The following is an 11,740-nucleotide window of genomic DNA, read 5'->3' as shown; positions in this document are numbered from 1 at the left end:
GGTGCTGACCGGGCCCGGGGCTGTAGCGCCCGCTCCGCCCGGCTCCTGGTTGAGGAGGGGGGAGCAGGTGGGGTACCGCGGGTGTGGCGGGAGTGCGGGCTGCTCCTGTTATGGAATTTCCTTCCCGCCGCGCCAGCGGCTAGGGCGCAGCTGAGTCCGCCGCGGCCTAACCCTGGCCCTGTCAGGGTAAGGTGGTGTAAGGGGTACAAGGCCAAGCCTCACAGCTTTTACAGGCCTCCCACCCCCTCCCCCCCGTGTTTATTCAGTGCAGAACAGCCCTGTCGTTGATCCTGTTATCGTTATTATTTTTAACGAGAGTGCCCAGAGACCATGAACCTCGGGGGTGTGGGTGGCAGTCTGGCTGTCTCTGGCAGAGATGAGGTGGAGATAGCGGCAGGGAAACCTTCAGGCTTATTTGGCCAGTGCTCTCAAAGCTGCCCACCAGGGCACCTGAATTGCGTTTTTTCCACGAGTTTTGATGTCCGTGTGTACACAGCGTCTGTATACATTTATGTTTGCATGTCTGCTGCACAAAACCAAGCCAAAATTGAATAATAAAACTGCCAAACTTCATAACTGAGCGTGGTGCTCCCTCTGCTGACGGTTTCTGTTTAGCTCCAGTAACCATGCACTTTCCAGAAGTGGTTTCTGCTGAATGTGTTACGCGAACCTTTGTAGTAATTCCAGGCCAGTTGTGTGACGTGGTATAACCTGAGTTAATATTGCAAGGGGAGCACTTCAGTGTGTTTTCAGGAGCTTCTTTTTAATACTTGTGCAAGGAGGTGATAACACTAATGAATAATCCACGCTGTACGCTTTTTCTTATGTAGTCGTTTTGACCTTTGTAAAGGGTATGTGGGATAGAATCACCGAATTGTTTTGGTTGGAAGAGACCTTCAAGATCATCGAGTCCAACAATTGCCTAACTACCAGGTTCAGGGCTAAACCATGTCCCTTAGCATTACATCTCTCTGTATTTAACATTTTTTGGAGATGAAGTGAAGAGTTCTCAATAAGAAAACTATTTTGAACTATTCATATGTAGAAACTAGTGTACTTTTGTCAAAGAATGAACTATGTCCTGTGTGCAGGTCTGCCATCAAGAAATGAAAATGGATATTTAATGAAGTACCAAGAGATTGAGGAGACACTCAGACAGTACTGTATGCAATGAGCAACATTGAGCAGTGTTGCTTTGAAGGGAATGGAAGACAGTTGTTAATAGATCGGTCATAAAAATAATCTTACAGAAGTGAAGCTCTATAACCTATTGATGTTTTCAGCCTCTACACTTCATGTTTCTGAACCACATGAAGTAATTGTTTCAGTAGTCTCCTCCTTTTTCTGAAACTGTGCCTTGTAAAGAGTTTTGTAATTTTTGAGATTTTCTTCTTACACATTTTGCTCCCATTGCATCTTAGCATGGTTATGCTTGAATTAGCTCTGAGTAAGAGACTCTAGGAACTGGCAATGGTAGTAGGATGGATCTTGGTGCCAAGTAATTGTTTTGTTTTTTTGTTTTTTTTTTTGTCAAGTTCAGATGTAAATGTGATCTTTATATAATCAGGATATGTGCTAAAACGTGAATAGTACTGTTTGGCCAGGAGGTAAGGGTTTAAACTGTTAGGGCCATGCCATCTCAAATTTGATAGCAGGCATCTGAAATTGTTTCAGGGTAGAATTATTTGAGCTTACCATGCCAGTAATTTGCTAGATTTGTGCAAAATTGTTGTTGCCAATTCACTTTCTTTGGCAAATGTTTTAATTTATTTGAGGCTGTTGTAAAATTGTGTTTGGGAGTGGAAGAGCAAGAGTGGGGGGAAGAACCAACAAGTGGTAGAGTGGTAAAAGAATAAGTCTTCCTCAGCAGCATTTATTCTGCTCCTTTTTTGAGGAATAGAGTCTGTTATTTCCATGGGGTACTTTTGTTATTCAGATTCTCCTCAAATGTTTTTCTCTTTTGGTGCAATTAATAGTTGTGCATGTTGATGATGATGATACTGCTGCAGCAGGCACAGGGAATACATACTATTCCTATGCAACTCTTTAGTATTTGCATAACAATTTAACTAGCATAATTGCATCTGTTTAAAAGAAAATATTTGCTAAATCATTTGAGTACAAAGTTGCATTAAATACTCATGTGGTTTTTTTTTTTTTTTCCTGTTACAATTCTCCTGTGGTACATGAACATATTCTCATGATTGTGCCTGCAGTTTAGGCATTGGGAAGCAGCTATGCACTCTTGTAAGCCAGAAGCTGTGTAATTGGATGACCCAACTGTCAGAGTTGACACAGTTAAACGAGTAAATGTAGTGGTGATTGACAGTTGTGTTTTGGTGTGTGGGGGTGTTATTTCTTTTATTTTTTTTTCCTTAAAGAAAAGCCCTAGCAAATGAACTCAGAAAACAGGAAACAAAACCACTTTTTGAGGTGAAGAGGAGATGAGGTGGAAGGATTGTTATCAGATCAAAGATAATAAAAGAGTGGAAAAGGACAGACTGCAGTTGGTTTGTCCAGCTGTACTCATAGAAAAATTTTGGGGCAAGAAGAAAAGAAACCTCTAAAATACAAGTAAGGAATTATGATACACAGAAAAAAAAAGAGAAAGGCAAAGTCTAGTCACATCAATGTTTGGAAGCTTTGCCATTGTCTTACGTTGGGTCTGGATTTGATTAGGGGACTATCTGATTATAATTAGGGGACTTGAACACCTCCCCTGTGAAGAGAGACTGAGACACCTGGGGCTGTTTAGTCTTGAGAAGGCTGAGAGGGGATCTCAGCAATGTCTATAAATATCTGATGATTGGTCCCATCCACTTGACACCCACCCTCTTTTTGGTGGTGCACAGTAAGACAAGAAACAACAGGTACAAGCTTGAACATAGAAGATTTCATCTCAATATGAGGAGAAACTTTACAGTGAGGGTGATGGAGCACTGGAACAGGCTGCCCAGAGAGGTTGTGGAGTCTCCTTCTCTGGATACATTCAAAACCCACCTGGATGCATTCCTACCCTAGGTGATCCTGCTTTGGCAGGGGCGGTTGAACCCGATGATCTCTGGAGGTCCCTTCCAACTTCTATTGTACTGTGATACTGTGACTTTTCCGTTGGGTTTGAAGGAAGTGGGAAGAGATTTAGGAATAGAAAGGAGGCTCAAAGGGATATAGGAAGATACTGTATGATGTCAGTATAATGGTAGACCAGAAGTGGCAAAAGATGCAGCAAAACCTGGAGAAGGCCTGTGACCCTTAAGTAACTCACTTGTGAGTGAATGCTGTGTTAATTTCTACTCAGTTTTCCGTTACTTTGCATGACAGGAATGTGATTTGTATGAAATTTGGCCTTGGGAAATGTGCTAAATGAGGTGTGGAGCATCCTGCTTGCTAATTCTTAGGTATTTAAGAATTGAACACATTTTTCTACTCCCAAAACAAGCAGTTTTTGACAAATGTCATCTAAACTTGAAAGTGGCAGTTAGGAAAAATGGGAACAGTTCATCTCCAAATCAAGGATTTGGTGAAGCATGAATAACTTAGAAGCTAAGATGATACAAATCTCATGGCAGTTCCACATATTTTTTTTTTCTCTCTTGTTCTGCTCTGGAGAGCCTATAGAGAAAAGGAAATGAACTAAAGTTTCTTATGAAAACAGGAGGGGCAGGAAGGTTAAAAACTGCAAATGGTTATAGTGTGAATAAAGGAGTGAAGAGAAGGAGGAAAAAGCTGAAAAATGAAATCATGGCAATCTTTGTGAAGCTTAATAAAAGAGAATTTAGTAACAGGACTTCAGGGATGGTGAAAATCATCTGTTGGCTGAGGAAGAACATACTTTTCAGAATTTTTGTCACACTCAAATAATTAATAGCATCTGGAATTATCTATCTCCTAGAGATGACATATGAGATGAGGAGGCTCTTTCTAGAGTAGACAGAAGTATTTAATTTTTCAAGTGGGTAGCTTACTATGCATCATTACTGCTGTTTTCTAGATCACCAGCATGGAAGGTAAAAACACCGAAGATCGTTTGAAAGACCATAAAATGAAGAAGAAAGTATTGAGGAAGCAGGTCAGAGCTCAGCATACGCTGATGAGACATGAGGGCATTGAGTGCATCTCCCATGCCACACAGGTGACTGGTAGTTCCAATTTTTATCATAGTGTGAAAATGCTCTTACTGTGTTCTGTTCTTACATGTGATTTGTCTAAAAGGAGATGAAGGAGTTTGTGTGCCTTTTTGATTTCAAAGTAGAACTGAACTTCACCAGGTTAATGTCTGTGTAGAGAATTTGATGGCCTTAGGATAAGTTTGTTTTTTTTTTAAATCTGAAACTACTTCCTTGGTTTGGAGAGGAGAAGGAAGCGAAGGAAATGTTACCATGTTTAAGTAGATAAACTTTTTTTTTCTTTTTTTCTTTTTGATTTCTTCTCTGTCTTTTAGCTTTTGTATCTTTCTTTCCTCTGCACTTCTCCACCAAGAACAATTTGTCTCATCTAAACTGCCTGTTAAAAACATGTCTGTCTTGGACATCTTTCTTCCCACATTGTTTTCTTCATCTAAAGTGATTTAGTCTGTGGTTCTGTGGGAGTCAAAATGATTGACTGATGACAAGCAGCTGTTTGAAAACGGGACAACTTGCTCTTCACTTGCAGAAAAGGGGACAAGTTAGGAGGCAATTCTGCTTTCTTATGATGCTCAATGAACTTTACCGTAGGCCACTTTATTCCCTAACCTTACTGAAAGCTACTTAGCTTTTTGATTTGTAGTTTTTTGAGACAGTAGAGTTACAGCAGATCAGAGGGAGACCTTGCAGATAGTGGTGTAGCAAAAAGTGACAGGAACTTGGAGACAGGGAGAAAGAGAGAGAGTTTATAATCTCCAACATTGTGGGGCAGCACCGCTTACCCTGCCTAGCCTTGACCCTGCAAATTCCTTCCATTCAAATATGGAAGCATCAGTTAGATCTTCTTACTTTTTGGCTTAGTTTTCACACAGATTTCACACCATGTGCACATATGTTAAAATGACCCAGCAATCTTGTGTAAATTGTAAGCTCTTTGGAATAGGTGCTGTTTTTCTAGTGTTGCTTGGAAATGAGTCTGTAATCCAGGATTTTTTGCTCTGACACTGTCCCAGATACCAAATTATCCATACAATCTATTTAAGGAGTAATTTTGGGTTCCAGCAGGGTTCTCATTGATGACAGAGTATTTGAATAAGTGATATCAGAGAATCACAGAAACATTCAGGTTGGAAAAGACCCTCAGGATCACCAACGCCAACTGATAACCCTACTCTACAAGGTTCACCCCTAAACCATATCCGCAAGCACCGCATCCAAACAATCCTTACAACACCTCCACGGTTGGTGACTCAACCACCTCCCTGGACAGCTCATTCCAATGCCTGACCACTCTTTCTGTGAAAAAATTTTTCCTAATGTTCAGTCTAAACCTACCCAGCTACAGCTTGAGGCCGTTCCTATTGTTCTATCACTAAGTACCTGGGAGAAGAGACCAGCACCAGCCTCTCTGTAATGACCTTTCAGGTAGCTGTAGAGAGCAAGGAGGTCTCCCCTCAGCCTCTTTTCCAACCTAAACAGCCCAGCTCCTTCAGTCATTCCTCGTAAGACTTATTTTCCAGGCCCTTCACCAGCTTCGTTGCCCTCCTCTCTACTGGCTCCAGCACCTCCGCATCTCTCCTGTATTGAGGTGCCCAAAACTGAACACAATACTCAAGGTGTGGCCTTACCAGCGCTGAGTACAAGGGTGCAATCACCTCCCTACTCTTGCTGGACACAGCATTTCTAATACAAGCCAGGATGCCATTGGCTTTCTTGGCCACCTGGGCACACTGCTTGCTCGTATTCAGTTTCTTGTTGATTAGAACCCCCAGGTCCCTTTCTGCCAGACAACTTTCCAGCCACACTTCCCCAAGCCTGCAGCGTTGCTTGGGGTTGTTGTGATCCAAGTGCAGGACCTGGCATTTGGCCTTGTTGAAGTTCATCCCATTAACGTTGGCCCATCGATCCAATCTATCCAAGTCCCTCTACAGAGCCTCCCTCTCCTCGTGCAGATCAACACTCCCACCTGACTTGGTGTCATCTGCAAACTTACTGATGACACACTCTGTCTTCTTCAAGGTCATCTGTAAAGATGTTAAACAGAGGTGGTCCTAACACTGAGCCCTGAGGAACACCACTGGATTTAACTCTGTTGACCGCTGCTCTTTGGGCTTGTTTGCCCAGCCAGTGCTTTGTCCAGCAGAGTGTGTGCTTCTCCAAGCCACAAGCAGCCAGTTTGTCCACAAGAATTCTGTAGGAAATGGCGTCAAAGGCTTTTTGAAAGTCTAGGTAGACAATATCCACAGCCTTTCCCTCATGCAATAGTTGGGTCATCCTGTCATAGAAGGACATCAGGTTGGTCAGGCAGGACATGCCCTTCATAAACCCATGCTGACCGGGCCTGATCCTCTGGCTGTTCTCAATATGTTGTGTAATGGTGTTTGAGATGATCTGCTCCATGACCTTCCCTGGTACCAAGCTCAGACTGACAGGTCTATAGTTTCCCAGATCCTTCTTTCTTCCTTTCTTCTAGATGGGTGTTACATTTGCTACCCTTCAGTCCATTGGGACCTCCCCAGTTATCTAGGACTTCAGGTAAATAATACATAGTGGCTTGGAGAGCACATCTGCCAACTCCTTCAGCACCCTTGGGTGTAGCCCATCCAGCCCCATAGACTTGTGTGCATCTAAGTGCAGGTCAGTGACCACTTCCTCATTTATTGTGATGACCTCATTCTGATTCCCCTGCCTGACTCCTAGTTCATGAGGCTGGGTGTCCAAGGAACTGCTGGATCCGGAGCTAAAGAATGAGGTCAAGTAGGCATTGAGCACCTCAGCCTTCTCCTCATCCTTAGTCACTGTGTTTCCCTCTGCATCCAACAAAGGATGGAGGTTTTCCCTAGTCCTCCTTTTGTTGTTAATGAATTTATAGAAACATTTTTTATTATCCTTAAGGGCTGTAGCTAGTTTGAGCTCTAGCTGTGCTTTGACTCTCCTAATTTTCTCCCTGCATAGCTTTACTACATCTTTATAGTCCTGATGAGGGACCTTTCCCCTCTTCCAAAGGCCATAGACTCTCCTTTTGTTCTTGAGGTCCAGCCAAAGGTTCCTATTCAGTCAGGCTGGACGCCTTCCCTGCTGACTTGTTTTTCGGCACACGGGGACAGCCCACTCCTGTGCCTTTAAGGCTTCCCTCTTGAAGTATATCCAGCCTTTCTGGACTCCTGTATCCTTCAGGGTCTGCTCCCAAGGGACTTTTTCAGTCAGTCTCCTGAACAGGCCAAAGTTTGCCCTATGGAAGTTCAAGGTGGCAGTTTTACTACCCCCTCTCCTTGTTTCCCCAAGAATAGAGAACTCAATCAGATGATCAGTTCTCTCTTGATTGCTGAGCCCTAGACACTCTCCAACTTTTACTTCCTCCACAAGTTCTTCCCTGTTCACAAGAAGCAGGTCCAGGAGGGCACCTTCCCTGCTTGGCTCCCTCACCAGTTGTGTCAGGAAGTTATCCTCCACACACTCCAGGAACCTCATGTTTCCTGCCTGCTGTATTGTATTCCCAGCAGACATCTGGGAAATTGAAGTCTCCCACAGGAACAAGGAAAAGTGATTGTGAAACCTCTATCAACTGCTTATAAAAAATTTCATCTACCTCTTCATCCTGGTTGGGTGGTCTATAACAGATTCCCGCCACAATATCACTCTTGCTGGCCTTACTTACTTACAAAATCATAATGCTATTGATAAAGTTCCCTCAAGAATTCAGAAAATGCTTTCAGGCTTTGCGCAAGAGTCTGATTATATTAAAATTGTATAGACAAGAATGTGATCAGTTGCTATGTATGCTGCTGTTGTGTAGTGACGGTCTTTGTAGATGCAGTGCCTACAGTGAGTGAAAGGGCTGGTTTGAGTCTCTGCATTTTGTCTACACACATAGGCCTCTCCATTAATAATGTTCTATGAAATAACAATAATTAATAATATGGTAGTATGTGAAAAATGTCATCAGTAGTGGACACCCTAATACAGAGCTAAGAACTTGTGTTAGCAGAGCCACCGCACTTGGTATAATCACAGCAGTACTCATGATATAATTTGAAACAGTTGAACACTTTGCAAGCTGCCTTCAGAAAAGGTCACAGAACATTTATAAAGAAAAAATTGTCTGAAAATTTCCTGGAAAGATATTACATGGAGTCAATCCAAGTAAATTGTTGCTAGCTGTTTGGAATCGCCAGAGTGCAATTGGAACTTTAAGACTGCATCCTCATTTGGCCTTAAAAAGGGACTTAAATATCCTTCAACCACCATGATAAGATTGAACATCTAGTTATGGCATATAGCTATTTAGCTGTCAGAAGAAATTGTTAGTTTATTTTGAAAAGGCCTATGTATTTTGAAAGGATATTTCTTGAGTAATAGTACTTTGAGAAGTTCTGTTTTGTTATTTCTTCTAATATTTGGTAAACTAGTAACAGTCCTCATGAACTGCATACTCCTTGATAATTTTAAGCATAAATCACTATGAAAGCATAGAATTAAGCAATGCGATATTGTGCATGAAATAATCTCTGTTAGCTAAGGATGGGACATAAATACCCTGTTTTTAAAAACAAGAGGGAGAGTTTTCATATAACAGTGCTGAAGCAGAACTAGATGCTCTGTTTCTAGAGGCAGCCCCTTCATTGGTGAAACCGATGTATGACGGACGATAGGTGGAAATGGGAAGTTCAGCCTCTCTATTCTTGAAGAGACTCTTTGGCAAAGATGAGAGAACATTTCTTAAAAATAATAAAATCAATTTTCAAAGGTTTCCCTCTTTATTAGTGGTAGCAGATACCTGGAAGAATTCCATTTTCAAAAACTTCAAAACTGTGCACGCCAGTGTCACTGTTTGCTTGCAGTACACTTGATGCACACATGACAGTTTGAAGCTTAAGTGCCATTGAAGTAGTAACTACATGCATCTGTTGAGGGTGTATGTGCCATTGAAGTAGTAACTACATGTATTCGTTGAGGATGTATCTCAGATAGAGGCTTCAAGACTTTTTGCTAGAATAGGTGCTTAGCCTCATTAGGTTGCCTTAGCCTCATATGCCTTACTGAAACATAAATATCTTGTGTGGAATATGTAGAACAGTACTCATGGGCTTAAGTTTTCTTTGTAGAGCTGCTTTCTTGGTAGAGGATTAGTTTTAAATGAACCAACAGTAATCACTAATTCTACCATTTCTTTTAATTCCTCTTCAATTAGAGTCTGGTTATTGCCAATGCAGGTCTTGGCAATGGAATGAGTAGACATCAACTGCTCAAAATAGTAGAAGAATATGGATTGGTGGAAACACTCTTAATGCCACCTAATAAACCATATTCATTTGTGAAATATGGGACAACAGAAGAAGCTAAGAAAGCCTTTGATGCCCTTAATGGAAAAGAAGTAACACTGGAAGACTTTGGCCAAAACATTGTTCTATATATCAATTTTGTGGAAAAAGGTATAATTTTTTGGCTCTCCTACATATCCAACTTCCTGCTTCCCTTTGCTTTTACTTCCTAAATTGTAAATACAGCTAAAAGTACACCAGACTTTGTAAGTAGATAGAGAGAGTGACAGTCAGAATCAAATATTCAGGATGTAAAATAATCTTTGATTCTTGTATTTTGTGATAGGATACTCTAATATGAACTCCTTTATTTGGAGAAAAAAAAAGGATTCTTTATTTGGAGAAAAAAGGATTTAGGTAGTTTCTGGACTGTTCATTATTACACATGAAGGATTTGCGATTAAGTAGTTAAACTGGTACCTAGTTGACCTCTGAACAGTTCATTTGACTTCTTGTGTGATCTTAGTCTTGCAATCTGTACCTCAATTCCAAGAAGGAAAGTGGACACAGTATGATTTTTTGGTTCTTTTTTAACCTTGTCTGCAGGCTTTTTTTGACAGTTCACTATTAGTTATTTAGGTCAAGAGCTGTTGCTCTTTCCATGATCTTTTATAGTGCCTAATGGCTCCAGGTGCTGGTCGGTACATTCTGCTGGTGAATAGCTTTTTTTAAGGTGTTAGGATAGCAAACTGAATGTCCTTGCATCACCAGCATTTTGTGTTCACCTAGGTATTCTGTTATACTCCACCATATTTGATTACAGATTGGTTCTTGGGACAGAGAGTAAACTTGGTAAATCACCAAAGTTCTAGAAAATTAAAGTGAACTGCAGGTAGAATCCTGACATGAGTCAGAAGTTTTTACCATTATTTTGACAGGAAAATCACAAGTGGTTTTGCATTTGAATTGTTGGTCGTGTGCAGTAACATGTTTAGAAATTGCTTTGCATGCTGCAAAACTTGGGCCTTACCCTGTTTTGTCATGCCCAAAAGGCAATCACTAAATAAGATCTTGATGAGGGCTCCATCGTATTGTTAAAATAAATGTTTGCGTAGCTATACTATATTCTTGCACACAATAAATATCTGAGCAGTGACAATATTCTCTTTTTCCATGCAACCTAGTTTTCTGGCAGGATGCTGTTCCTACAAACTTGCCTCCAGGCCTAACAGTCATTGAAAAGATTATTTCTCCAGAGGAAGAAAGGAGGATGTTGGAAAGTATTGACTGGACAGGAAATGAAGATACTCAGAATGGTGGGCAAAATCATAGAAATCCAGACCTTGCATACTTTCATGCTGTTTTTTTTTTTTTTTCCTACAATGTCAGTTTACATGAAATCTGCATCTTGGTAAATGTATTGTCTGAAATAGCTGTGTATTCGTTCTTAGTATTTTAGAAATTCGGTCTTACATTGCAAGTGATAAACTCCTGAGGGCAAGTGGTCCTAAGTGATATACCTGGTATGAATTTACTTGAATAATATTTTTGCATCCAGAAACAAGTGAAGTATTTTTTAGGTGTCTTATGCCAAGCAGAAGACTTTTCTTGTAATTTGATGTCGAACTGAGGAGCTGTGTCTTCTCACGGTCAGTGAGATGCACATTCTGTGTGCTTACCTGGTGCTTAGGGACATGGCTTACTGTTGATGCTTCAATATTGGGTTGAAAGTTGGACTGGATGATCTTCAAGGTCTCTTCCAACCAGATACATGTTCTGTGACTCACTTGAGCTCTGTGGAGTTAAATCTCTTAATAAATGAATTGTTCTTGGAATTCACTTAAAAGCTTCTGAGTAAATTTTCTTTATTGGAACAATACAAAGGGTTATATTTACCTTACCTAGCATGTAACTTAGTGATTGGTGAAAGTGAAGGATCCTGATGGATCCATAGGATATTAATCAAGTGTGAGTTCAGCAGTCAGGGCAAGGTTAAAGACAGGTGAAACATGGCTCAATAAAACTGGTACTCTGCTTCTTGCATATACAAAGCCACCATCTATTTGATTTCAAACAGCAGTGAAAGTGATGCTTCAGGAACTACAAAAGGTAATAAGGCAAAAGAATTGTGTGCCATGAAGGACAAGGGTTTTAACTGTTAATTAAAGAATATTTACCAGGTCAGATGGAATAGCGAAGCATAGCAAAGTCACTGTACTTTTATGTAGTCTAATCTTTAAACTTGTGGGTTTTTGATAGCCCAGAAGACTTTAAAGCATAGAAGAGTAAAACATTTTGGATATGAGTTTTGCTATAACAACAACAATGTTGATAAAGACAAACCTTTACCTGGAG

The 11,740-nt window shown here is 40.8% G+C and overlaps 1 protein-coding gene across 1 annotated transcript in view; it reads left to right on the top strand.

The window, feature by feature from the left end:
- Window positions 1–478: 478 nt before the first annotated feature.
- The window catches only part of ALKBH8 (alkB homolog 8, tRNA methyltransferase), a 53,159-nt gene continuing 41,897 nt past the window's right edge, over window positions 479–11,740 (top strand). The window contains exons 1-5 of the mRNA XM_054390348.1: window positions 479–562; window positions 3,992–4,132; window positions 9,316–9,556; window positions 10,570–10,701; window positions 11,645–11,740. Coding sequence (XP_054246323.1) covers window positions 479–562; window positions 3,992–4,132; window positions 9,316–9,556; window positions 10,570–10,701; window positions 11,645–11,740 — 694 coding nt within the window. The remainder of the gene's footprint in view (window positions 563–3,991; window positions 4,133–9,315; window positions 9,557–10,569; window positions 10,702–11,644) is intronic.

This window comes from Indicator indicator, chromosome 1 (genome assembly GCF_027791375.1).
Source record: "Indicator indicator isolate 239-I01 chromosome 1, UM_Iind_1.1, whole genome shotgun sequence".
NCBI lineage: Eukaryota > Metazoa > Chordata > Aves > Piciformes > Indicatoridae > Indicator > Indicator indicator.
This window is presented reverse-complemented; position numbering and strand designations above follow the sequence as displayed.